This window comes from Carcharhinus amblyrhynchos, unplaced genomic scaffold (assembly GCF_965287045.1).
Source record: "Carcharhinus amblyrhynchos unplaced genomic scaffold, sCarAmb.v2.hapA scaffold_69, whole genome shotgun sequence".
In the NCBI taxonomy this organism is placed as follows: domain Eukaryota; kingdom Metazoa; phylum Chordata; class Chondrichthyes; order Carcharhiniformes; family Carcharhinidae; genus Carcharhinus; species Carcharhinus amblyrhynchos.
The window spans coordinates 373,684-400,631 of NW_027649809.1; the positions used below are offsets into that span (position 1 = coordinate 373,684).

Below are 26,948 nucleotides of genomic sequence, written 5' to 3' on the forward strand. Positions count from 1 at the left end.
TCTGGAAAGGATGCTTTCTGTGGTGCATCTGAACAACTGTTTACGCGATTGAGGTTAAGGAGTGCTCGGGTGCAGAAAGGCCTATTCCTTAGTGCCCAGACTAGGTGGAATGAAAAGAAATTTAGCGCCAGCCTCTCCATTGGTTTTGCGTGTTTATTGGTTTACTCATTGTGTACATAAGTCTCAGGTTCTGCCCTATTGGCTATTCTGTTCAGTTTCTTTCACACGTATAAAAAAACATATAGAAATATGTGCGCAGGAAGGCAAACATGTCGAGGATCTGCCACACCCCCCCACCCCCCCTTCCCTACACCCAAGTCATGCAACCTCGAGAGAGGCTGTAAGTAAAACCAGCTGATGGCTGATCCTGCCCCCCCACCACCCCCCAATCCCCTTCCACACACACACAGAATGAGCATAGCACCAAAGGAGTCCTGGCCACTACACTCACTCCGTATGCCCTGTGTTGTGTCTTAATTCCCAACCCCCCACCCCAGTCCCCTGCTGAGATAAGCGGAGCTGTCGGCACCTCGGCCATCTTGGACGCCACAGGGAACGTGCTCAGCTGCTGGTGCTGGGCCCCTCCGCCGCCGCCACCTCCATCTCCATCTCCTCCTCGTCCGGCGGGCAGTCCACAAAGTCAGCCAGCATGGCCGCTGTAGGGTCGTCTTGGCCCTGAGGTGGGAGGGGGGGAGAGAGAGAGGAACACGCAAGTGAATGAATGCAGAAGGCCACGACAAGCGCAGCCACCCGTCCATTCAGCAGTCTACAGTACACCCAGGAACGGGCAGAATAAGTTCTTGACCACCCATACCGAATATGATACATGATACAGTCATAGAATCCTTACAGCGCAGAAGGAGCCCAACTGGCCCATCGAATCTCCGGCAGAGTCCCATATTTATTCTGCTCATTCCCCTAACCTGCACATCTTTGGACACTTCGGGGCAATTTAGCATGGCCAATCCACCTAACCTGCACATCTTTGGACACTAAGGGGCAATTTAGCATGGCCAATCCACCTAACCTGCACATCTTTGGACACTAAGGGGCAATTTAGCATGGCCAATCCACCTAACCTGCACATCTTTGGACACTAAGGGGCAATTTAGCATGGCCAATCCACCTAACCTGCACATCTTTGGACACTAAGGGGCAATTTAGCATGGCCAATCCACCTAACCTGCACATCTTTGGACACTAAGGGGCAATTTAGCATGTCCAATCCACAGAACCAAACGGTTCTGCTCCTGCTCCTGCTCCTAGTTCTTCCGTTCTTATTAAACTAAGGTGTGAATGCTGCCCACTCCAGCTGTTCTGTTGCCCTGGCAAAGTTCTCATATGCTAAAAGACCAATCACCTGTGATGCCCTACTCTGGCCCAAGCTCCTTCAACTACCCTGCGTAAGATTACCTGGACTCACTTCCAGTCATGCATTTCACTTTGTTCACAGAACATCTGGCCCCTCGAGCCTGCTCTGCCATTCGATAAGATCATGGCTGATCTTTTCATGGACTGAACTCCACTTACCCACCCGCTCACCGTAACCCTTCATTCCTTTACTGTTCAAAAATCTATCTATCCTCGCCTTAAAAACAAACATTCAACGAGGTAGCCTCACTGGGCAGGGAATTCCACAGATTCACAACCCTTTGGGTGAAGAAGTTCCTCCTCAACTCAGTCCTAAATCTGCTTCCCCTTATTTTGAGGCCATGCCCCGTAGTCCTAGTTTCATCCACCAGTGGAAACAACTTCCCTGCTTCTATCTTATCTATTCCCTTCATAATCTTGTATGTTTCTATAAGATCTCCTCCTCATTCTTTCCGAATTCCAATGAGTATAGCCCCAGTCTACTCAGTCTCTCCTCATAAGCCAACCCTCTCAACTCCAGAATCGACCTAGTGAATCTCCTCTGCACCCCCTCCAGTGCCAGTATATCCTTTCTCAAGTAGGAACAGTTGCTTTTTTCCACTCAGGAAATCCAGAGCTTTTTTACTAGCAGTTTGGCTAGTTAGGAGTGGTTAGGACTGCAAGTAGTGTTTCTATCTCTCTCCCTGGGATTGGAAATTTAGCTCTGGGTGGCTGGTTTGCTAGCAACGAGAGGCAAGGAGTGTCTCTGTCTCCTGAAGCGGTCTGCTTGCTAAAAGCTGGAGGTCAGCAGTGGCTCTCCCTATCGCTAACTCCAGCCGTGCTGGGAATTACAGGACAGAGTTTCAATTCTCCACCCAAAGGTCCCAATTTGCAGCAGGTGTTGCAAAGCTGCAAGATCCGGCATCACGTGAGCTTACTTATGTCCTACACTAAACCTAAATTGTAGGATCATACAGTGCAGGAGGTGGCTGTTCAGCCCATCGAGTCTGCACCAGCCCCAATCCCACCCAGGCCCTGTCCTCATGCATTTACCCTAGCTAGCCCCCCTGAGACAAAGGGAAATTTAGCACGGCCAATCCATGTAACCAGCGCATCTTTCGTACTGTGGGAGGAAACCCACGCAGACACAGGGAAGGTGTGCAAACAACACACAGTGGCCCAAACCGGGAACTGAACCCAGTTCCCTGGCACTGTGAAGTAGCACTGCTAACCATCTGTGCTAGAACGGGGATGATGTCTAGGGGGTATTGGTGCTGGAACAATATTCGTAACTGTTTAAGTATACACAATATCATGAGTGTTTGTAATTGTTAACAGGTATTGCTAATTGTTTTATGAAATGTTAACCGTATTCTTAAATAAACTTTGTTTGATAAAAGCTCCCTAGTGGGTCATTTGAATCATATTTGGAGTGAAACATCTTCTGCTTATAAATTCGAAGGGCAAAACTTATGGACCAGGCAAACTTCATAAAACACCTTGGAGTTTCAGAGCCGGTTTACAACACCCCAAGGTGGCGCAATGGTTAGCGCTGCTGCCTCACAGCGCCAGGGACCCAGGTTCGATTCCCGGCTTGGGTCACTGTCTCTGTGAAGTTTGCACATTCTCCCCGCGTCCCCCCCTCCCCCCACCCCGGGTTTTCTCCGGGTGCTCCTGTTCCCTCCCACAGTCCGGAAGATGTGCTGGTTAGAGTGCATTGGCCGTGCTAAATTCTCCCTCCGAGCACCCGAACAGGCGCCGGATTGAGGCGACTAGGGGATTTTCACAGTAACTTCACTGCAGTGTTAATGTAAACCTTACTTAAAAAGTTTAAAAAAAAGTTTATTCGTCGCCACTAGTAAGGCTTACATAAACACTGCAATGAAGTTACTGTGAAATTCCCATAGTTCGGGTCAACGCACCCTAACCAGCACTTCTTTCGGATCGTGGGAGGAAACCGGAGCACCCGGGAGAAACCCACGCAGACACGGGGGGAACGTGCAGACTCCACACAGACAGTGACCCAAGCCGGGGATTGAACTCAGATCCCTGGCACTATCAGGCAGCCCAGGACCATGCTGCCCCAGACTTGTGACTAATAAATAAACTAAATACCAAATACCAAATCCTAGGGCGGGATCTGTTGCCATCTTGTTTCTTTTGCTAAAGCCAAGAGAGGGTGGCAGAGAATGCCCCTCCGGGAAGCTCTGGGACAACGAGACAGGTCATTACACTTGGGTGGGCTGTGAGCGAGGCCTATCCTTGCCCTCAAGCACTACCTGCAGCTAATCCGTCCTGCCCGATTTTCGAGTGGATGTTGGCCTCCTCCTGGAGCTTGCATTTTTAGCACGTAGCAGAGGGGGTGACTCTCTTAACCGCATTTATTGTCGCGTACGTCTTTAAACATTACCCTAGCGTTACCACCCAGGCGCGCACACCTTACCTCAGCCTCATCCTTTTTTGCAGGGTCCGTTTCCTCGTCTTTTTGCTCAGTTGTGCTTTCCTCCGCCACCGCCTCAGTCGCGTCCGTGACTTCAGTGGCGTTCCCGTTCTCCGTTTTCTCCTCCGGTTCATCCACGATCGGCGCGCTGCCTTTGTCTTCGATCCAGCCCTCCGGCGCGCTAACGTCCACTTTGTCCCCATCCGGTGCTGTGCTGACTGCCGGCTGGCACGCCTCCCCCGCCTCCTGCCCTTCCTGCGGCGCCGCTTCCTCCGCCGGCTCCCCCGGCGACTTGGTCACCTGCTCCTCCTCCTCCTCCTCTTGCGCGGCGGGCTGCTCCACCACCGCCGGCTCCGCCTCCGCGGGTTGCTCCTCCTGTCGGATGCCCGGGGGACCCTCCTGCGGCCCCTCGATCGGCGCAGGCCCCTCCTCTTGCCGGGCGCTCGGGGGTAGGTGGGGCTCGCTGCACAAGAGCGGCGGGCGGTCTTCGGCCAGACCCTCGTCGGCCGCCGGGAGGGCAAGGGGCACCGCCTCGTCCAGGTCCAGAACCTGCACCGTCAGCTCTGGGGGAGGCTCGTCCCCGTCCTCGGACATCCCATCCTGGTGGTGCTCGTACATCTCGTCCTCGTCCTCCTCCTCTTCTTCCTCCTCCTCCAGCTCGTCCATCTCCTTGTAGTCCATCTCGTCGTCCTCCTCCTCCTCCTCCTCCTCCTCTTCCATCTCCCCCTCCTCGAAGTCCTCCTCCTCGTCCTCGAAGTCCTCCTCCTCGTCCTCCTCCTCCTCGTCCTCCTCGTCGTAGTACTCGCCGTCCTCGGGGTAGTCCTCCCCTTCCTCGTCCTCGCTGCTGTTGATGTTGATGACCGTCAGGTCTTCGTCCAGCTCCTGAGGGTCCAGCTTGGGCTCCTCCAGCAGGGGCTGGGGGGCGGGCTGGACGGGGGGCTGAGGCTGGAGGGGGGCCGGGGCTTGGGCGGGGGCCAGGCCGGGCGGCTGGCTCCGAGGTGGGGGCGAGGAGGAGGCTGCGGCGGCCGCCGCCACCACCACCTTCTCGATCTCCTCCTCTGCTGCCGCCGCCGCCTCCTCCTCCTCCTCCTCTTCCTTCTGCTGCTGTTTGGGGTCGGGGGCGCGCTGGGGCAGCAGGCCCTCCGGGACGATCATCACGCTGTCATCGGAATCGCTCTCCAGGGAAATCTCCACGTCCGACTCCTCCTCCTTGTCGTAGCGCACGAAGACCGGCCGGTGGCCGCCGTTGCCGAAGACGGCCTCCGCCACCGCCGTCTCGCCGCCCTCCGCCTCCCCGCCGGGGGCGTGGTTCTCCGCCGGCGCCGCCGCCGCCTGGGTCAGGGGCGGGGGGAGGCAGAGGGCGGGCGCCGCCGCCGCCGGCAGGCCGGCCAAGCGCCCCTGGGGGGGCAGGCCCGCCAGCGGGTCGGGGTGCGGGCGGGCCGGAGGGGCGGGCAGGTGGAAGGTGGGCACCGGCGGCTGCCTGGCCGGCGGCTGCAGGTCGGGCACCGGCTGTTTGAAGGCTGCCGCGATGAGGCTGGCGGTGTTGAGGGGCATCTGCAGGGAGGGCACCCGGGGGTGGATTAAGCAGTTGCAGACGACCAGCGCTTCTGAGCAAAAGGCCGACACCTGCAAGACAAAAAAGGAACGATGCCACCTTTCGTTTTAACGGCAGGGACACTCAGCGTCCAGCTTTCCACCTCATTCTTAACCTTACTGGCATTGGAACGGTGGCTTGGGTGGCGCAGCGGGTTAGCACTGCTGCCTCACAGCGCCAGAGCCCTGTGTTCGATTCCCGGCTCGGGTCACTGTCTGTGCAGAGTCCGCGCATTCTCCCCGTGTCTGCATGGGTTTCCTCCGGGTGCTCCGGTTTCCTCCCACAGTCCGAAAGATGTGTAGGTTAGGTGGATTGGCCATGCTAAATTGCCCTTTAGTAACAAAGGTGTGCAGGTTAGGTGGATTGGCCATGCTAAATTGCTCCTTAGTGTCCAAAGATGTGTAGGTTAGGTAGATTGGCCATGCTAAATTGTCCCTTAGCATCCAAAGATGCGCAGGTTAGGTGGATTGGCCATGCTAAATTGTCCCTTAGTATCCAAAGATGTGCAGGTTAGGTGGATTGGCCATGCTAAATTGTCCCTTAGCGTCCAAAGATGTATAGGTTAGGTGGATTGGCCATGCTAAATTGCCCCTTAGGGTCAGGGGGAGTAACTAGGATAAACGTTTGGTGTTATGTGGATAGGGCTTGGGCAGGATTGTGATCGGCGCAGACTCGATGGGCCGAATGGCCATCTCCTGCACTGTAGGATTCTACGGTTCTATGACGTGCTGGTTAGGTTGCATCGGCCGTGCTAAATTCTCCTTCAGTCTGACCCGAACAGGCACCGGAGTGTGGCGACTGGGGGATTTTCACAGTAACTTCATTGCGGTGTTAATGTGAGCCGACTTGTGACACTGAATAAATAAACAAATAAGGTAATCGAACGTGTTGTTTAAAAGGAACTTCTTTTTATGAATAAATAACAAAATTTAACAATAACGATAATAATTTTGAAAAACAGGAGCACTAGAAAAACTGGTTTTGCTTCTTGCAGACCGATGTGGCAACGAGGGGAATTTCATTGCGATGTTAATGTAACCTGACTTGCGACTAATAAACAAACTTCAATTAAAAACTTAAAAGATGTGGTATGGTGTGGCTGCAGCACCATCTCTGGCAAGAACGTGCAACTGCAGCGTGACGTTTACACAGTCTCATTACATTTTATTTATTATTTATTAGTGTCATGAGTAGGCGATGACGTCGCTGTGAAAATGCCCCAGTCGCCACATTCCATGTCTATCCGGGTAACAGGGGAAGAATTTAGCATGGCCAATGCACCTAACCTGAACATCAGGGAACCAAAGACTCCTGCAGTGCAGAATGAGGCCATTTGGCCCATCGAGTCTGCATCGATCACAATCCCGCCCAGGCCCTATCCCCATAACCCCATGCATTTACCTAGTTGGTGCCCCACTGAGGAGCAATTCAGTATGGCCAATCCACCTAATCCACACATCTTTGGACACTAAGGGGCAATTTAGCATGGCCAATCCACCTAATCCACACATCCTTGGACGCTAAGGGGCAATTTAGCATGGCCAATCCATCTAACCTGCACATCTTTCGGGCTGTGGGAGGAAACTGGAGCACCCAGAGGAAACCCATAGAGACATGGGGAGAATGTGCAAACTTCACGTAGACAGTGCCCCGAGCTGGGAAATCGAGCCCAGGTCCCTGGCACCGTGAGGCAGCAGTGCTAACCACCGTGCCGCTGTACACATGCAGATATGGGCTACCTCAATGGGAAGAAACGGAAGGGTGAGACGCTGGGGAATGCTCTCGTTCCCTCGCCTTACCTCAGTGTCTCCGTCGTTCTGGCCCTGGCTGAACATCCTGACGGCGCAGTGCAGCGGCGGCGGCCATTTTGAGTTGGGGACCAGCAGTAGGAAGAGCAGGAGGCGGTAGAGTTCTCTCCGGCAGTCCGCCCGGAGGTAGGGGCTGGCCGCGCTGGTCCCCTGCTGCAGACGGATCAGGAGGGGCAGTACCAGCTCGTGTAGCTTCTGTGGGAGGCAGAGGAGGGGAGAGAGAGAGAGAGGGGGAGAGGTCAGCAAAAGAGGTAACTTCCAAGGCAGACTTGCCTCTGAAGGATGCCCCAACAGGACAAAGCTGGTCTCACTACTACGAGGATTAGAACCGCAAAACAATGATACCAATGTTCCGTATTCACAGACCGTAGTCAGTAAGGATAGGCAACAACACCTCCTCCACGATCATCCACACCGGTGCCCCACAAGGCTGTGTTCTCAGCCCCCTACTATACTCCTTATACACCTATGATTGTGTGGCCAAACTCCCCTCCAATTCAAGTCTGCTGACGACACCACTGGGCCAGATCTCAAACAATGACGAGACAGAGTACAGGGATGAGATCGAGAATCCGGTGAACTGGTGCGGCGACAATAATCTCTCCCTCGATGTCCACAAAACAAAGCAGATTGCCATCGACTTCAGGAAGCATAAAAGGAGAACATGCCCCTGTCTACATCAATTGGGACAAAGTAGAAAGGGTTGAGAGCTTCAGGTTTCTAGGTGTCCAGATCACCAACAACCTGTCCTGGTCCCTCCCACAATGCTGTCATTATAATTTAGAGAGCCCCACCAACGCCTCTACTTTCTCAGAAGACTAAGGAAATTTGGCATGTCAGCTACAACTCTCACCAACTTTTATAGATGCACCACAGAAAGCATTCTTCCTGGATGTATCGCAGTTGGTATGGGCTCCTGCTCTGCCCAAGACCGCAAGGAACTACAAAGGATCGTGAATTTAGCCCAATCCATCACACAAACCAGCCTCCCCATCCATTGACTCTGCCTACACTTCCCGCTGCCTCGGGGAAAAGCAGCCAGCACAATCAAGGACCCCACGCACCCCGGACATTCTCTCTTCCACCTTCTTCCATCAGGAAAAAGATACAAGAGTCTGAGGTCACCTACTGACAGAAGAACAGCTTCTTCCCTGCTGCCGTCAGACTTCTGAATGGACCTACCTCGCATTAAGTTGATCTTTCTCTACACTCTAGCTATTACTGTAACACTATATTTTGCATCCTCTCCTTCCCTTCTTTATGAATGGTATGCTTTGTCTGTATAGCGCACAAGAAACAATACTTTTCACTGTGTCCCCAATACATGTGACAATAATAAATCAAATCAAATCCTTCTCCTTGTGTACTCTATGAATGTTATGCTTTGTTTGTATAGTGCGCAAGAAACAATACTTTTCATTGTATCCCAATAAACGTGACAATAATAAATCAAATCCTTCTCCCCCATGTACTCTATGAACAGTATGCTTTGTCTGTATAGCACGCAAGAAACAATATTTTTCACTGTGTCCCCAGTACGTGGGGCAATAATAAATCAAATGAAATGCTTCAGGAGATCCCGAATTGGAGGAATGCGCTTTATGAACGACTGCGTCACTTTTAAGTTAAAACAACAGGCTGTGCACCTTTGTTTGAACGAGCCCCGAATTTGCGTAGCCCCCCGCCCCTCCCCGGGAGCCAGCCACACTCACCTTGTGTGTTTCCTCCTTCAGTAGGCTTCCACAGGACAGGAAGACAGCGCTGCAGACTGAAGGGAGGGAGGGAGGGAGGGAGGGGGGGGGGGGGCGTGGTTTGGAAGGAAAAGAAGAAAACACAAAATTAGGGACCCCAGCAGCCAGTGACGTAGCCAAGAGGTTGACGGAGAGCAGAGGCGAAGAGTCCTCCAGGTCAGCGTCCGCTGGGCTTAGAATTACAGAATCCCAACAATGCAGAAGAGGCCACTCGGCCCATCAATTCTGTAACAACTCTCTTATTGATACAATGTCTTACCCAGGGGAGGGGAGGGGAGGGGAAGGCGAGACAAAACGCAATGGAGAGAGACATAGAGAGTGAGGGGGAGAGAGAGGGAGAGGGAGGGAGAGAGGTGAATTCAAAACCAAAGAACAAACATTGGTTCAATTAGGAATTTCCTGATCAGGAGTTCAATAAGAACATGGAACCGATCCTCATGGCCTGACCGAGGCAGATCGCATTTCACAGCATCTGGAAGGAGACTGGAAAGGCACAGGGAGAAGCCAATTTATTTTTATTCATTCGTAGGACATGGGTGCCACTGGCTGGGCCAGCATTTATTGCCCATCCCTAGTTGCCCCTGGAGGGGCAGTTTGAGAGTCAACCACATTGCTGCGGCTCTGGAGACACATGTAGGCCAGACCGGGGTAAGGATGGCAGACTTTCCTTATCTCGTATGCCCCAGAAACGGATGTTCGGCGGGGGAGATGGGGAGACGCGGAGACGCAGCGAGGTGGGGGGAGACGCAGCGAGGCGGGGGCGCTCGGCGGGGGGGAGACGCAGCGGGGCGGATACCAGCGCGCGCGAGTACCTTTCAGCGCTGCCAGGCAGACATCGCCGTTGGCAGCCACGTCCTGCTTCTTGTGGCCTGCCATGGCGGTGGCATCACTGGGATCCATCAGCTTCTGCTTCTTGTTGCTGTGCTTGCCGTAGTGGAGTTGCTGCGCCCCGTCCCCCGGCGGCTTGCCCGCCCGCAGCTGCAAGGGTCAAAGGCCATTCAGTCGGGTTGACGCAGGAGCTGGCTGGGTCACGCCCTCCCCCCAACCCTGACTGCCCCACGGGTCTCCCTTTCGAGCCCAGTCGGCTGGAATGAACCACAGAATGCAATTCGGCCCATCGAGTCTGCACCAAGCACAGTCCCACCCAGGCCCTATCCCCATAACCCCATACATTTACCCTCTTAATCCCCCGACACTATGGGGCAATCTGGCATGGCCAATCCACCTAACCCGCACATCTTTGGACACAGTAAGAAGTCTCACAACACCAGGTTAAAGTCCAACAGGTTTATTTGGTAGCAAACGCTACTGGCGTTGGGAGCGCTGCCCCTTCGTCAAGTTCAGGCCTGAACTTAACAAAGGGGCAATTTAGCACGGCCAATCCGCCTAACCCGCACATCTTTGGACTGTGGGAGGAACCAGAGGAAACGCACGCAGACACGGGGGGAGAAGGTGCAGACTCCACACAGACAGGGACCCGAGTCGGGAATCGAACCTGGGTCCCTGGCACTGTGAGGCGGCAGTGCCAACCACTGTGCCACCTTGCAGCCTTGAATGTGGTGGTGGTGGGAAGTGGTAGGGAATGTGTGAGAGCAAATGCCACACTCCCAACAACAAGGCTAAGATGCTACAACCCCAGAAGTGCAGATGGATGTACATTGCAGGTTTCAGTTTATGGTGATCATCGTGTTGACTACAGCCCTTCAAGAGTACAAAACGTTACAACACCCCCCCTACCCAGCTTTGAGGACTAAACTATTTTCTCCGAGAGCAGCGCTACCTGAATTCTTTCTCCCACCTCCGTGCTGCCATCCTGTACAAGTTTTAAAAAGTTTATTTATTAGTGCCTACATTAACACTGTAACGAAGTTGCTGTGAAAATCCCCTAGTCGCCACACTCCGCTGCCTGTTCGGGTAACACTGAGGGGGAATTTAGCACGGCCAATGCACCCTAACCAGCACGTCTTTGGACTGTGGGAGAGAACGGGAGCACCCGGAGGAAACCCACGCAGACACGGGGAGAGCATGCAGACTCTGCGCAGACAGTGACCCGAGCCGGGAATAGAGTCCGGGTCCCTGGCGCTGTAAGGCAGCAGCGCTAACCACTGTGCTGCCATCTCCCCATGTCTGTGTGGGTTTCCTCCCACAGTCCAAAGATGTGTGGGTTAGGTGGCTGCTACATTGTCCCTTAGTGTCCGCACTCTGGTACCTGTTCGGGTAGCACTGAGAGAAAATTTAGCACGGCCAATGCACCCTTACCAGCACGTCTTTCAGACTGTGGGAGGAAACCCACACGGACATGGGGGAGAAAGTGCAGACTCTGCACAGACAGTGACCCGAACTGGGCATCGAACCTGGGTCCCCGGTGCCACGAGGCAGCAGTGCTAACCCACTGTGCCAACTGTGTCACCAAATCTAACACCATAGATTTTGTAGAGACCGCAGGAATGGGAATCGGGGGGCGGGGGGGGGGGTGGTGTTTGTGTTTGTGTGTGTGTGTGGAAGAATCAATTACTAGTGGGCACAAATCTAAGGTGCAAGGGGCAAGATTTTTTTTACATAGAGGGCGGTGGGTGCCTGGAACTCGCTGCCGGGGGAGGTAGTGGAGGCAGATACGATTGTGACTTTTAAGGGGTGTCTTGACAAATACATGAATAGGAATGGAATAGAGGGATATGGTCCCTGGAAGGATAGAGGGTTTTAGTTAAGTCGGGCAGCATGGTCGGTGCAGGCTTGGTGGGCCGAAGGGCCTGTTCCTGTGCTGTAATTTTATTTGTCCTTTGTTAAATCTCACCCTCATTTCGGTATGGCCTCTCTTAGTGCCTCACTTGCAGATCAACCAATCCTGGTAACTGACTCGTCATGTCACTTCCGGCCCACTCCACACCCACGAGTCGGGGAATAAAAGAAAAATTGGGTGCACGTATCAAGGGGCGACAGACCTCCCAACAGAGTCACCACTCCAAGGGCATGACCGCTAGGAGCACACGACCACAAAATCTTGTCCTAATTTTGGGGAGGTTTGGGGACCCCCGGCCCTCTTGGAGGACATGGCACCAAGCAGGGCTGCCCTCTGTTCAGCCAGCCACCCCGGTGAGTCAACATAATGGGGGGTTCAGAGTAACCCAGGACTAAACGACTAACCAATCTGAGTACAATTAATTCAGAGTGAAGTCACAAAATGCCTGGAATGTATCTTCCAAAAGTTTCTTTTTGCATAGACACACATATAACCACTGTTAGAGAATTTAGACATATATTTCTGACTATTTTGCATTGAAAGTACACGCCTTGGTCAATGGCACAATGGTCTAAGACTTGATGGAACGTGGTCAAAAGAGCCATATTTTTTAGAACAATACAACTACTAAATGCAGTTCTTATCAGTCTGGACTCCAGACACGCTGAGCAATCCCAGGCAAGTTAATGAACAGGGCATACAGTTTCCTGGTAAGGAGCTGCTCGCCGACTGTGAGAAAAGCTTTCAAAGTTCACGAACCCACGTACTCCCATGCTGTCAGAGTGTAAAATGTTATTGGCCAATGTAAATACCCCAAGCTACTAATGATTGGCTCATATCCTGATGGGGTGACCAGACAGCAAGTGACTTTTGTACACTGAATAATTTGTGTGGGATGGCACAGTGGTTAACACTGCTGCCTCACAGCGCCGGGGACCTGGGTTCCATTCCTGGCTTGGGTCACTGTCTGTGTGGAGTTTGCACGTTCTCCCCGTGTCTGCGTGGGTTTCCTCCAGGTGCTCCGATTTCCGAAAGACTTGCTGGTTAGGTGCACTGGCCGTGCTAAATTCTCCCTCAGTGTTACCTGAGCAGGTGCCCGAGTGTGGCGACTAGGGGATTTTCACAGTAGCTTCACTGCAGCGTTAATGTTAAGCCTGCTTGTGACTAATAAATAAACTTTAAAACTCGAATTGTAGTACTGAAAGTGATGTACTTTTAGAGTAGATTTGGATCCCCGCCAACACTGCTCTCCCTTGCTGCACTGAAACAGGCCCGGGGAATAAAGGAACATCTTATACTAGAATACTGTTTCTGCGAGTTTTTGTATTAACTGAGCTTTAATTAAGAAGGGAAATTCCTCTTGCGAAAGCCAACTTAATGCTTGGTCTCTGAAGTAAAGCTCCAACAATTGATGATTGACCATGATAGACTCTCATCCAAAGACTTGCGAGAACTTTTTTTATCCCAAGCTTTATTTGTTCCCTTGCAAGCCACGCACCTTCCCCTCCCGCCCACCCCACGGCACGCTTACCTTCGTCGTGTCCGCTACAGGAGTGATGTCAGCGATCAGGTTGGCCAATAAGACGTCAGAATGGTGGAAGACCCCTTGCAGAACGCCCGAGGAGGCCCCACAGACCTTCACCCACTTCTCCAGCACCTCATAGACCTTAACCCGCACTGAGCTGTAAAAACACAATGCTGATATTGACTACATGACAGGGCGCGGCACAGTGGGTTAGCACTACTGCCTCACAGTGCCAGGGACCCGGGTTCAATTCCAGCCTTGGCTGAATGTGTGTGGAACTTGCACATTCTCCCCGTGTCTGTGTGGGTTTCCTCCCATACTCCAAAGATTCACGGGCTAGGTGGATTGGCGTGGTGGCTGGCGCTGCTTTCTCACAGCGCTGGGGTTCTGGGATTGACTCCCGCTCGGGTCACTGCCTGTGCGGATTTTGCATGTTCTCCCCGTGTCTGCGTGGGTTTCCTCCGGACGCTCCAGTTTCCACCCACAGTCCGAAAGTTGTGCTGGTTAGGGTGCATTGGCCATGATAAATTCTCAGTCAGTGTCACTCGAACAGGTGCCAGAATGTGACGGCTAGGGGATTTTCACAGTAACTTCATTGTGGTGTTAGTGTAAGCCTACTTGTAATACGAGTAAATAAATAAATCAAGAAAGAGTGCCATGGTAAATTGGCCCTTAGTGTCTAAAGATGTGCAGGTTAGATGGATTGGCCATGCTAAATTGCCCCTTAGCATCCAAAGATGTGCAGGTTAGGTGGATTGGCCATGCTAAATTGCCCCTTAGTGTCCAAAGATGTGCAGGTTAGGTGGATTGGCCATGCTAAATTGACCCTTAGTGTCCAAAGATGTGCGGGTTAGGTGGATTGGCCATGCTAAATTGCCCCTTAGCATCCAAAGATGTGCAGGTTAGGTGGATTGGCCATGCTAAATTGGCCCTTAGTGTCCAAAGATGTGCAGGTTAGGTGGATTGGCCATGCTAAATTGCCCCTTAGTGTCCAAAGATGTGGGGGTTAGGTGGATTGGCCATGCTAAATTGCCCCTTAGCATCCAAAGATGTGCAGGTTAGGTGGATTGGCCATGCTAAATTGACCCTTAGTGTCCAAAGATGTGCAGGTACCTGCGTGGGTTTCCTCCGGGTGCTCTGGTTTCTTCCCACAGTCCAAATGATGTGCAGGTTAGATGGATTGGCCATGTTAAATTGTCCCTTAGTGTCAGGGGGTTTAGCAGGTTAAATAAGTGGCGTTATGGGGATAGGACCTGGGCGGGATTGTTTTTGGTGCAGGCTCGATGGGCCGAATGGCCTCCTTCTGCACTGGACGGATTCTATGAAAGTCATAATGGAAGGACTTTCCTGCACCTGACACAGGCAAAAAAAAAGAGTGCGTGTACAAGGCTAAAGGACGTGACAATGCACAAGCAATGAAATAAAAGACGGGCCTAGAGGAGATGCGAATGGCAGGGTGGGGAACACCTGCCGCCCAAAACAGATCGAGACCCAATACTGGCGACGAGGACGGAAACAAAATGGTGGTGGGAACAACCTCTTGAGCTGAGGGTTTCTCACACATCGTCATAGCACCGATTCCGCGACACTCCCTCCCCAAATATCGCCAAATCCTCGCAAACCTCGCACGCGTGGCAGAATCTGACCTGTACGCTTTCTCCTGTCCAGGCACGGCTGCGTCTCGGGGAGTGCCCCACGTGGTCAGGACCTGGGGGAAGAGCCTGCAGATGACGTCCGCGAAACGCAGAAGATGCTTCCTACACCTGTCAAGGCAAGACACAACCAACGTCACCACCCCTTGGGCATCATCTCCAACCGCTCACCCACCACGCACGGGGACAGATGGGAGGGGGGTACCGTCAGAATGTCAGGCGGTGCTCAATTCAAGCTGTAACCAACCCAACAGCTAACATTCAAACCCTACACGGCTGTCAAAACTTAGTCGCTCTCAGCCGAGAACTGGATTGTTTCTGAGTCTGTCTCCGCAGCGCTCTCAGGCAGTCAATTCCAGATCCCAACCATGCGTTGTAGAAGAACGTTTTGCCTCATGTTGGCACTGATTTGGCAGCGCGGGGTGGCACGGTGGGTTAGCACTACCTCCTCACAGCGCCAGGGACCTGGGTTCAATTCCTGGCCTGGGTCTGTGTGTGTGTGTGTGTGTGTGTGTGTGGAGTTGCATGTTCTCCCCGTGTCTGCGTGAGTTTCCTCCAGGTGCTCCGGTTTCCTCCTGCAGTCCAAAGATGTGCAGGTTAGATGAATTTGCCATGCTAAATTGCCCCTTGGTGTCCAAAGATGTGCATGTTAGGCGGATTGGCCATGCTAAATTGTGCTTTATAATCACAATACAATGTCAAGGTGATTAGCAAAATAACTAAGGGGATAGGGCCTGGGTGGGACAGTTGTCAGTGTAAGCTCTGTGGACCGAATTGCCTCCTTCTGTATTGCTCGGATCCTGCAATCCATGTGCGTCCCAGTTCCAGTATGAGGCACGGTTGAGGACTCTGGGTCTGTACTCGTTGGAGTTTAGAAGGATGCGTGGGGGGGATCTTATTGAAACTTACAGGATACTGTGAGGCCTGGATAGGGTGGATGTGGAGAAAATGTTTCCACTAGTAGGAAAAACTAGAACCAGAGGGGCACAACCTCAGGGTAAAGGGACGATCCTGTAAAACAGAGATGAGGAGGAATTTCTTCAGTCAGAGAGTGGTGAATCTGTGGAACTCTTTGCCAGAGAAGGCTGCGGAGGCCAAGTCATTGAGTGTCTTTAAGACAGAGATAGATAGGTTCTTGATTAATAAGGGGATTAGGGGTTATGGGGAAAAAGGCAGGAGAATGGGGATGAGAAAAATATCAGCCATGATTGAATGGCGGAGCAGACTCGATGGGCCGAGTGGCCTAATTCTGCTCCTATGTCTTACGGTTTATGGGCAGTCCTCAGCTTGCCTTCTGCGTCAATAAGAAACAGGAGCAATAGACCGTACAACCCTTCGGGTCTGCCGCATCACTTAGTGCTAGCATGGCCACTTAACTCCCACTCTCTCACCCAGTTGTCTTCATTCCCCAGTGGGATCAAAGACCTGCCGGTCAAACAAGGGGGGCAGTTTCTCTCAATCTGCACTATTGGGACCCCTCATGATGTTGAGCATCCATCCCTAATCTCCTCTCAACCCGGACAGAATGGCGTTGGTCCCTTCAATCTCTTCACTGACCTGATATCCAAATCACCAACAATCTGTCCTGGTCTCCCCCGCGCCAATGCTACAGTTAAGAAATCCCACCAATACCTCTACGTTCCCAGGAGGCTAAGGAAATTCGGCACGTCCACAACGACTCTCACCAACTTTTTACAGATGCGCCATAGGAAGCATTCTTTCTGGTTGTATCGCAGCTCGGTATGGGCTGCTGCTCTGCCCAAGACCGCAAGGAACTACAAAAGGTCGTGAACATAACCCAATCCAACACGCAAACCAGCCTCCCATCTATTAACTGGGTCTGCACTTCCCATTTCCAATTCTGGGAACAACCCTTTCCAAAGGATGTGAAGGCATTGGAGAGGGCACCAAAAAGACTCACGCTATAGTTAAGTAACCCCACCAACACCTCTTACTTTCTCAGAAGACTAAGGAAATTCCGCACGTGAGCTACCACTCTCACCACTTTTTACACATGCACCATAGAAAGCTTTCTTTCTGGTTGTATCACAGCTTGGTATGGGCTCCTGCTCAGCCCAAGACCACAAGGAACTACAAAAGGTCGTGAATGTAGCCCAGTCCATCACGCAAACCAGCCTCCCATCCATTGACTCTGACTATACTTCCCGCTGTCTTGGGAAAAGCAGCCAGCATAATTAAGGACCCCACGCACCCTGGATGTTCTCTCTTCCACTTGGGCAGCACAGTTGGCACTGTGCCTAGACCCGGGTTCAATTCCAGCCTGGGGCGCTGTCTGTGTAGAGTTGGCACATTCTTCCAGTGTCAGTGTGGGTTTCCTCCAAGTGCTCCAGTTTCCTCCCACAATCTAAAGATTTGCAGGTTAGGCGGATTGGCCATGATAAATTTACCCTAATGCCAGGAGGATAAGTCTGATAAATATGTGGTTACAGGAATAGAGCCCAGGTGGGATTGCGGTCGGTGCAGACTCAATGGGCCAAATGGCCTCCTTCTGCACTGCATATTTCGGACAGGAAAAAGATACAAAAGTCTGAGGTCACGTACCAACCAAACTGCTTCTTCCCTGCTGCAATCAGACTTTTGAATGGACCTACCTCGCATTAAGTTGATCTTTCTCTACACCCTCGCTATGACTGTAACACTACATTCTGCACTCTCTCCTTTCCTTTTCCCTACGTGCTCTATGAACAGTATGCTTTGTATAGTGTGCAAGAAACAATAATTTTCCACTGTATCCCAATATATGTGGCAATAATAAATCAAATCAAATCCTTCTCCCCCTACGTACTATATGAACAGGGTGTGGAGTTGCCAGCATTGGACTGGGGTGGGCACAATAAGAAGTCTCACAACAACAAGTTAAAGTCCAACAGGTTTATTTGGTAGCACGGGCTTTCGGAACATTGCCCCTTCATCAGTTGAGTTTCGACACTGATGAAGGAGCAGCACTCCGGAAGCTCGTGCTACCAAATAAACCTGTTGGACTTTAATCTGGTGTTGTGAGACTTCTTACTGTACTCTATGAACGGTATGCTTTGTCTCTATAGTAAGCAAGAAATGGTACTTTTCACTGCATCTCAATAATGTGACAATAATAAATCAAATGCTTCTCCCCTATGTACTCTATGAACAGCATGCTCTGTCTGTATAGAGCAGAAGAAACAATACTTTTCACTGTAACCCAATACACGTGACAATAATAAATCAAGACCTTCTACTCGATGAACGGTATGCTTTGTCAATCCTTCAGCCCTGTGACTGTTCTTATTGATCTTTCTCGCGCCTTCGCATCTTGCCCGCAGTGTGGAGCCCGGAACCAGGCATGAAACACTGCAACTTATTCTCGTGTAGATCGTTCCGGACGGGGAGAAACTTCAACCGAGTGAGGGAAAGTTTCTTTTACTCACAGCTTTCTCGAGCCAGCGCCGGTACACTTACACGGTGATGAGCGATGACAGGAGCTCCAGGGCGTCGCAGTGGATTGCCGGCAGGACTAACATTTTCAACGGCCCTTCGCCCACCCAGCTCTGCAAGGAAGGATCGAGAGGAAGACGTTTGACGGTGGACCAAACACAACTGCGTCACGACAGCGCTGGGACGAAGCGAGACCAGCGAGTGTCCAAGCAAGTCCACTCTCGGGATCGTGCACAATGCTGCAATGGTACCGCGCTTTAAAGAAACGTATTTTGTTCCTTCTACACACTCTGCTGCATCCAGCAGCACTGTGATGTTACTGCAGCAGCATAATTGATCTTCATCGCTATCATGTTTGTTACAAGACCATAAGACATAGGAGTAGAATTAGGCCACTCAGCCCATCAAGTCTGCTCTATCATTCAATCATGGCTAATATTTTTCTCATCCCCATTCTCTTGCCTTTTCCCCATAACCCCCGATCCTCTTATTAATCAAGAACCTCTCTATCTCTGTCTTAAAGACACTCAATGACCCGGCCTCCACAGCTTCTGTGGCAAAGAGTTCCACAGATTCACCACTCTCTGGCTGAAGAAATTCCTCCTCATCTCTGTTTTAAAGGATCGGCCCTTTAGCCTGAGTTTGTGCCCCTCTGGTTCTAGTTTTTCCTACTAGTGGAAACATCCTCTCCACATCCACTCTATCCAGGGCCTCGCAGTATCCTGTAAGTTTCAATAAGATTCCACCCCTCCCCCCCTCCGCCATCCTGCTAAACTCCAACGAGTACAGACCCAGAGTCCTCAACCGTTTGTCACAGGACAAGCACTTCATTCCAGGGATCATTCTTGTTAACCTCCTCTGGACCCTTTCCAAGGTTAATCTGGGTCAATGCAAGGTTCTGTTAACTTGTGTTTTCCCCTGGGATGTTGCAGAGTAGGGCTTCACTCGGTTGATTGACAGGCAAGGTCATGTGATTGGATGCAGCTCGGGAGCTTAACACAGCCTGCACTTGCAATTTTTAAGAGTGCGTTTGCTTTCTTTGTATCCCTTGCTCTGATGGAAATAAAGGCTGGAATCTACCAAGAAATAAGCCTCTCTCTCCGAGGTTCTACTGTTTGGGGAGGGTGGGGGGTAGACCTTTCTCTGGAAATTGATACATGAGAATTAGAAGACAAGTATTTGTCTGGATCACTCTCCAGAAGTGTCAAAAGGCTGAAAACCTAGTACTTAAGTAAAGATCTTGGGTTTCTGGGCTAACTGGTTCTAAAGGAGAGGTTTGTGACCATGTGAGGATATTGCTAAATTGGAACAACAAAGATAGCTAGCTGTTAAGAATTATATTTAAAGTTATTTATTAGTCAAAAGTAGTCTTGTAATACTGTAATGAAGTTACTGTGACATTCCTCTAGTCGCCATACCCCTGGCAGCACCCCACACCCCCACGGTATAAATATCTCCCACTTTCTATGCCTATTAACTTTGTCACAGGGTCATAGAACCCTACAGTGCAGAAAGACGCCATTCAGCCTATCGAGTCTGCACTGATCACAATCCCAACCAGGCCCTACCCCCATATCCCCTACTGGGCTCAAAGTGTCAGCTCTTTTCTCTCCTTACAGATGCTGCCAGACCTGCTGAGATTTTCCAGCATTCCCTCTTTTGGTTTCAGATTCCAGCATCCGCAGTAATTTGCTTTTAAGTTTTGACCACCTTATTAAGTCACACACATTACCACAGGCCATGCTTTACTCAAAAACTTGCTATCTCACTCAACCCAACCACAGACACACCCAGGATTGTTCTTCCTTTAAATTCATTTGGGGAACATGGGCGTCGCTGGCTGAGCCTACTGCCCATCCCTAGTTGCCCCTTGGAGGGCAGTCGAGAGTCAACCACATTGTTGAGGCTCTGGAGTCACATCTAGGCCAGATCAGGTAAGGACGGCAAATTTCCTTCCCTAAAGGGACATTAGCGAACCAGATGGGTTTTCCCGACAATCGACAATGGTTTCAGGGTCATCGGGAGATCGTCTTGGTGTGTTTTAAGTTTGATCATTCTTCAAGGTTGACTCCGGAGTTGAGAGGGTTGGCTTATGAGGAGAGACTGAGTAGACTGGGGCTATACTCATTGGAATTCAGAAGAGTGAGGGGAGATCTTATAGAAACATATAAGATTAGGGAATAGATAAGACAGAAGCAGGGAAGTTGTTTCCAGTAGCAGATGAAACTAGAACTAGGGGGCATTGCCTCAAAATAAGGGGGAGCAGATTTAGGGCTGAGTTGAGGAGGAACTTCTTCACACAAAGGGTTGTGAATCTGCCCTGCCCAGTTGAGGCTACCTCATTGAATGTTTTTAAGGCAAGGATAGATAAATTTTTGAGCAATAAAGGAATTAAGGGTTATGGTGAGCGGGCGGGTAAGTGGAGCTGAGTCCATGATCTTATTGAATAAGAAAATAAGAACTAGGAGCAGGAGTAGGGCCATCTGGCCCCTCGAGCCTGCCCCGCCATTCAATAAGATCATGGCTGATCTTTTCATGGACTCAGCTCCACTTACCCGCCCACTCACCATAACCCTTCATTCCTTCACTGTTCAAAAATTTATTTATCCTTGCATTCAATGATTCAATACATTCAATTCAATGAGGTGAAACATTCAATGAGGTAGCCTCACTGGGCAGGGAATTCCACAGATTCACAACCCTTTGTGTGAACAAGTTCCTCCTCAACTCAGCCTCAAATAAGGGGAAGTAGATGTAGGGCTATGCCCCCTAGTTCTGGTTTCACCTGCTAGTGGGAACAACTTCCCTGTTTCTATCTTATCTATGCCCTTCATAATCTTATATGTTTCTATAAGATCTCCCCTTATTCTTCTGAATTCCAGTGAGTATAGCCCCAGTCTACTCAGTCTCTCCTCATAAGCCAACCCTCTCAACCTAGTGAATCTCCTCTGCACCCCCTCCAGTGCCAGTATATCCTTTCTCAAGTAAGGAGACCAAAACTGTACACGGCACTCCAAGTATGGCCTCACCAGCACCTTCGCTGTTTTTAAACTCCAACCCTCTAGCAATGAAGGACAAAATTCCATTTGCCTTCTTAATTACCTGCAAACCAACTCCTTGAGATTCCTGCACAAGGACACCCAGGTCCCTCTGCACAGCAGCATGCTGCAATTTTTTTATCATTTAAATAACAGTCCATTTTGCTGTTATTCCTACCAAAATGGATGACCTCACATTTAGCAACATTGTACTCCCTCGCCCACTTACTTAAGACGATCTATATCCCTTCGCAGGACTTTCAGCGTCCTCTGCATGCTTCGCTCTGCCAACTCATCTTAGTGCCATCTGCGAACTTTGACACACTACACTTGGTCCCCAGCTCCAAATTGTTTACGTGAATCGTAAATGGCGGAGCAGGCTCGATGGCCTACTCCTGCTCCTAGTTCTTATCATGGGGTTCCTATGCTTTTGGGTTCAGTGACTCGCCCTCCTGGTTTCGACAGTACAGAAAAGAACTGAAATGGGACCAGACAAACCCGAGACAGGTTTCAGTGCCAGATCTTACCATGCTCTTGGTGTTGATGTTTAAGACTCGGCAAACCAAGTTCAGGATAACCTGGAGTGGCAGCTTGACGGGTACAGGGAAATCCGAACTAAAAGATGAGGAGAGAAAGAGAGAGACAGAGAGACAGATGGAGAGAACAGGCAAGATTTAGGAAAAAAAAACCTCACAAATATCTATTCAATAAAAGTGACAGACAGAATTTTTAAAAAATTCATTCTCTGGACATGGGTGTCGCTGGCTGGGCCAGCATTTATTGCCCATCCCTAGTTGCCCCTTGGAGGGCAGTTGAGAATCAACCATATTGCTGTGGCTCTGGAGTCACACGTAGGCCAGACCGGGGTAAGGACAGCAGATTTCCTTCCCTAAAGAACTGGAAGGGTCATCAGTAGATTCTTAATTCCAGATTTTTTATTTAAACCGGGCAGCACGGTGGTTATTTTAAAAAATTCTCTCATTGGGTTAAGTGTTGGGCCAGCTTCGTGTTCCTCCCCGGGGCGGCACGGTAGCACAGTGGGTTAGCACTGCTGCTTCACAGCTCCAGGGACCTGGGTTCGATTCCCGGCTCGGGTCACTGTCTGTGTGGAGGGTGCACATTCTCCTCGGGTCTGCGTGGGTTTCCCTCCCACAGTCCAAAGATGTGCAGGTTAGGTTGATTGGCCATGCTAAAATTGCCCTTAGTGTCCTAAGGTGCTTAGATTAGAGGGGTTAGTGGGTATAATAGGTCGGGATATGGGGGTAGGGCTTAGGTGGGATTGTGGTCAGTGCAGACTGGATGGGCTGAAGGGCCTCTTTGGGCACTGTAGAGTTCTATGATCAAGCCGGGAATCGAACCTAGGTCCCTAGCGCTAAGGGGCTGCAGTGCTAACCACTGTGCCACCGTGCCGCCCTAACTGCTGCCCTTGAGCCGAGTGGCTTACTGGGTCATTTCAGAGGGCAGTTAGGAGTCAGCCACATCTCTGGAGTCACACGTAGACCAGACCGGGATAAAGACAGCAGATTTCCTTCCCTCGAGGAACCAGATGGGTTTTTCCGAGAACAGGTCAGTAGATTTTTAATTCCAGATTTTTTTTTTTATTGAATTCAAATTTCACCATCTGCCGTGGCGTGGATTCGAACCCGGGTCGCCCACAACACGAGACGAGTTTCTGGATTAATAGTCTAGCGATAATATCGCTAGGCCGTCGCCTCCCCGTGAGTGGGGCGGGTGGGGGTGGTGGTGGCCTCCCCAAGGAGGGTGGACGTACCTGAGCAGCAGCGAGAGGCACCTGCTCAGCGCAGAGAATCTCTGCCTCAGATGCAGCACGCAGAACGGGTCGCAGTCGCTCAGCTCAGGCAGCGGGAGGTCGACGCCGGGTCCCTCGTAGCGAACGGGGTCTGCGGGAAAACAAGAGGTCGGTGGCCGTCAGTATCCGTCCGCAGATTTCTCGAGCGGTTCTGTACAAAGTACTGAAACTTCGAAGACAACCTCCACCTGCCGGATAAAGGCGGACGCTGGAGTCTGAGACGGAAACAGAAAATGCTGCGAATAATCTCGGCAGGTCTGACAGCATCGGCGGGGGGAGAGTACGGCCAACGTTTTGAGTCTGGATGGCCCTTCGTCCGCACTCTCTTCAGGATGACAGGACCCAACAGGCGAAGGGTCATCCAGACTGGAAACGTTGGCTCTATTCTCTCTCCACAGCTGCTGTCAGACCTGCTGAGATTTGCCAGCATTTTTACTTCCCGTCCCACTGCCGCTGCACCCCCCCTCCCCCCCCACAAAGAGAGAGAGAAGTGTTTTTAAGTTTATTAGTGTCACGAGTCAGCTCACACGTTGCTGTGAAAATCCACTAGTCGCCACACTTTGGCGACTGTTCGGCTCCCTGCTGCCGTCAGAGTTTTGAATGGACCTACCTCGCATTAAGTTGATCTTTCTCTACATCCTAGCTATGACTGTAACACTACATTCTGCACCCTCTCCTTTCCTTCTCTATGAACGGCATGCTTTGTCTGTGTGGCGCACAAGAAACAATACTTTTCACTGTATCCCAATACATGTGACAATAATAAATCAAATCCTTCTCCCCTGTGTACTCTATGAATGGTATGCTTTGTCTGTATAGCGCGCAAGAAACAATACTTTTCACTCTATCCCGATACATGTGACAATAATATATCAAATCAAATCATCCTCCCTGATGTACTCTATGAACAGTATGCTTTGTCTGTATGGTGCGCAAGGAACAATACTTCTCACTGTATCCCAATACATGTGACAATAATAAATCAAATCCTTTTCCCTATGTACTCGATGAACAGTATGCTTTGTCTGTATAGTGCGCAAGAAACAATACTTTTCACTCTATCCCGATACATGTGACAATAATATATCAAATCAAATCATCCTCCCTGATGTACTCTATGAACAGTATGCTTTGTCTGTATGGTGCGCAAGGAACAATACTTTTCACTGCATCCCAATAAACGTGACAATAAGAAATCAAATCCTTCCCCCCATGTATGCTATGCTTTGTCTGTGTAGCACACAAGAAACAACACTTTTCACTGTATCCCAATACATGTGACAATAATAAATCAAATCAAATCCAATCCTTCTCCCCGATGTACTCTATGAACAAATACTCAAGGTGCGTCCTCACGAACAGGCTGCTCTCTTGCAACAAGAGTTCTCGGTTTTTATATTCCATCTCTCCCCCTTGCGATAAAAATTCTGCTTGCCTTCCTAACTGTAAGCTGGCCGCAAGCAATTAGGAATTCGTGCACAAGAGCGCCCCGTGTTTGATTTCTCACCGGTTTCCGCCTCTTCGTACAGCTGTTCCAGTACGCCGTGTAAGGTGGCGAGGAGGCAGTGTAGCTGCTGCGACCAGGACTCTGCGTACTTCACACCCTGGGCAAATCCCGTGCCCAGGCCCGGTAACAGAACATAACACTGGCAGGCCAGCTGGACAGGAAGGTGGGGGAGAATGAAAAAGAGAAAGATTAGTGGAAAGATGTACAGTCAGATAGTGCATGATGCAGCCACAGGCCATTCAACCCGTTCCACCACCCATCCTAGCCCCCTCTCTCGGACGACTACTCACTCAATCCCACTCAGTACCATAGCAGTGCAGGGAGGGGGCCATTCAGCCCATCAAGTTTTGCATCGACGCTCCGAAAGAGCACTCCACCCATATCATCCACTCCGCCCTATCCCTGTAACCCTGCATATTTAGCATGGCCAACCCACCTAACCTACACATCTTTGGACACCAAGGGGCAATTTAGCATGGTCAATCCACCTAACCTGCACATCTTTGGACACCAAGGGGCAATTTAGCATGGTCAATCCACCTAACCTGCACATCTTTGGACACCAAGGGGCAATTTAGCATGGCCAATCCCCCTAACCTGCACATCTTTCAGACTGTGGGAGGAAAGCGGAGCACCTGGAGGAAACCCACGCAGACATTGGGAGAACGTGCAGAATCCACACAGTGACCTGAGTCCCCAGTGCTGTGAGGCAGCAACGCTAGCCACTGTGTGGCCTAGTTTCCTTCCCCTTCATTAACAGAGGAACTGTGCTACCCGACTGGTTGCTCCAGATACCTCTACGCCTGCAGCCCATTCGTAGGGGTCATCGTCCGAGTGTGGGCCTGCGTGGTCAAGATAAGCCGGCTCCTGCCACTGATGGAAAGGAGGAGTCTGTCAAGATGTCAGCTCTGGCTCAGTGACCGCACCCTCTCCCTGGAATCAGAAGCTTGAGGGTTCATGTCCCATGCTGTCACCCAGCGCAGTGCTGAGGGAGTGCTGCACTGTCACAGGCACCATTCCTGGGGTACAACATTTCACCAAGGCCCTGTTTTCCGGGCTCGTAGAAACCCTACAGTGCAGAAGGACGCCATTCAGGCCATAGGGCACTGGTGAGGCCGCAGCTGGAGTACTGTGTGCAGTTTTGGTCGCCGCACTTACGCAAGGATATTTTGGCCTTGGAGGGAGTGCAGAGGAGGTTTACTAGGCTGATACTGGAGTTGAGGGGGTTGAACTATGAGGAGAGGCTGAATAAACTAGGCTTGTACTCGTCAGAGTTTAGAAGAATGAGGGGAGATCTCATTGAGACATATAAGATGATGAATGGGATGGATAGGATAGAGGTGGAGAGACTCTTCCCGCTCAGAAAGGATAGTAGGACTAGAGGGCACAGCCTCAAGATAAAGGGGGGGGGCGCGGTTTAGAACGGAGTTGAGGAGAAACTTCTTCACTCAAAGGGTGGTGAATCTCTGGAATTCTCTGCCCGTTGAAGTGGTGGAGGCTGCCTAGCTAAATATTTTTAAGACGCTGGTTGATAGGTTTTTCATAGGCAAGGGGATTAAGGGTTATGGGGAGGGGGCGGGGATGTGGAACTGAGACACGACAGATCAGCCATGATACTGAATGGCGGGGCAGGCTCGAGGGGCTAGATGGCCTACTCCTGCTCCTATTTCTTATGTTCAGTCTGCACTGATGACAATCCCACTGAGGGGGAATTTAGCACAGTCGATGCACCCTAACCAGCACGTCTTTCGGACTGTGGGAGGAAACCAGAGCGCCCGGAGGAAACCCACGCAGACACAGGGAGAACGTGCAAACTCCACACAGACAGTGACCCGAGCCAGGAGCTGAACCCCGGTCCCTGGCGCTGAGAGACAGCAGTGCTAACCACTGTGCCACCTTGCGTCCCAAACTGCGCAATGCAAACTCCACCAGGCGCACAGTTATCTTGTAATTCCAGTAAAGACAGCCCTCATAGAAGAGGGCTTTCTGTTGCTAAATGGGATAGCATTTCACCCAACAACGCACAACTCAACACAAGAGGTTAGATCTCCCTCGTAATACCTCCCTGTGCTTACCTCCTGGATATTAGGACTTGCAGTATCCAGTTTACTGAGGAGATACGCAGCCAGTTTGCCCTGTTAGCACAAAGAAAGGCAAAGTTACAACCATCCTTAGAATTCACCTCATGTGAACTCACAGTATCTGCTCTCTGTTCCCCACCAGTACTGTACCTGTACAGAAACAGACCTGTCCCCACCAGTACTGTACCCCAGTGTTATACAGTGACAGACCCCTCCCCAC

General features: G+C 51.0%; 1 protein-coding gene across 1 annotated transcript in view; it reads right to left on the reverse strand.

The window, feature by feature from the left end:
* Positions 1–417: 417 nt before the first annotated feature.
* The window catches only part of pelp1 (proline, glutamate and leucine rich protein 1), a 34,988-nt gene continuing 8,457 nt past the window's right edge, over positions 418–26,948 (reverse strand). Inside the window, exons 6-17 of the mRNA XM_080182576.1 lie at positions 26,723–26,782; positions 24,648–24,798; positions 23,102–23,231; positions 21,858–21,945; positions 18,317–18,405; positions 14,855–14,971; positions 13,215–13,365; positions 9,756–9,921; positions 8,905–8,960; positions 7,184–7,387; positions 3,794–5,416; positions 418–675 (exon numbers count right to left, since the gene is read on the reverse strand). Coding sequence (XP_080038702.1) covers positions 562–675; positions 3,794–5,416; positions 7,184–7,387; positions 8,905–8,960; positions 9,756–9,921; positions 13,215–13,365; positions 14,855–14,971; positions 18,317–18,405; positions 21,858–21,945; positions 23,102–23,231; positions 24,648–24,798; positions 26,723–26,782 — 2,949 coding nt within the window. The 3' untranslated portion in view covers positions 418–561. The remainder of the gene's footprint in view (positions 676–3,793; positions 5,417–7,183; positions 7,388–8,904; positions 8,961–9,755; positions 9,922–13,214; positions 13,366–14,854; positions 14,972–18,316; positions 18,406–21,857; positions 21,946–23,101; positions 23,232–24,647; positions 24,799–26,722; positions 26,783–26,948) is intronic.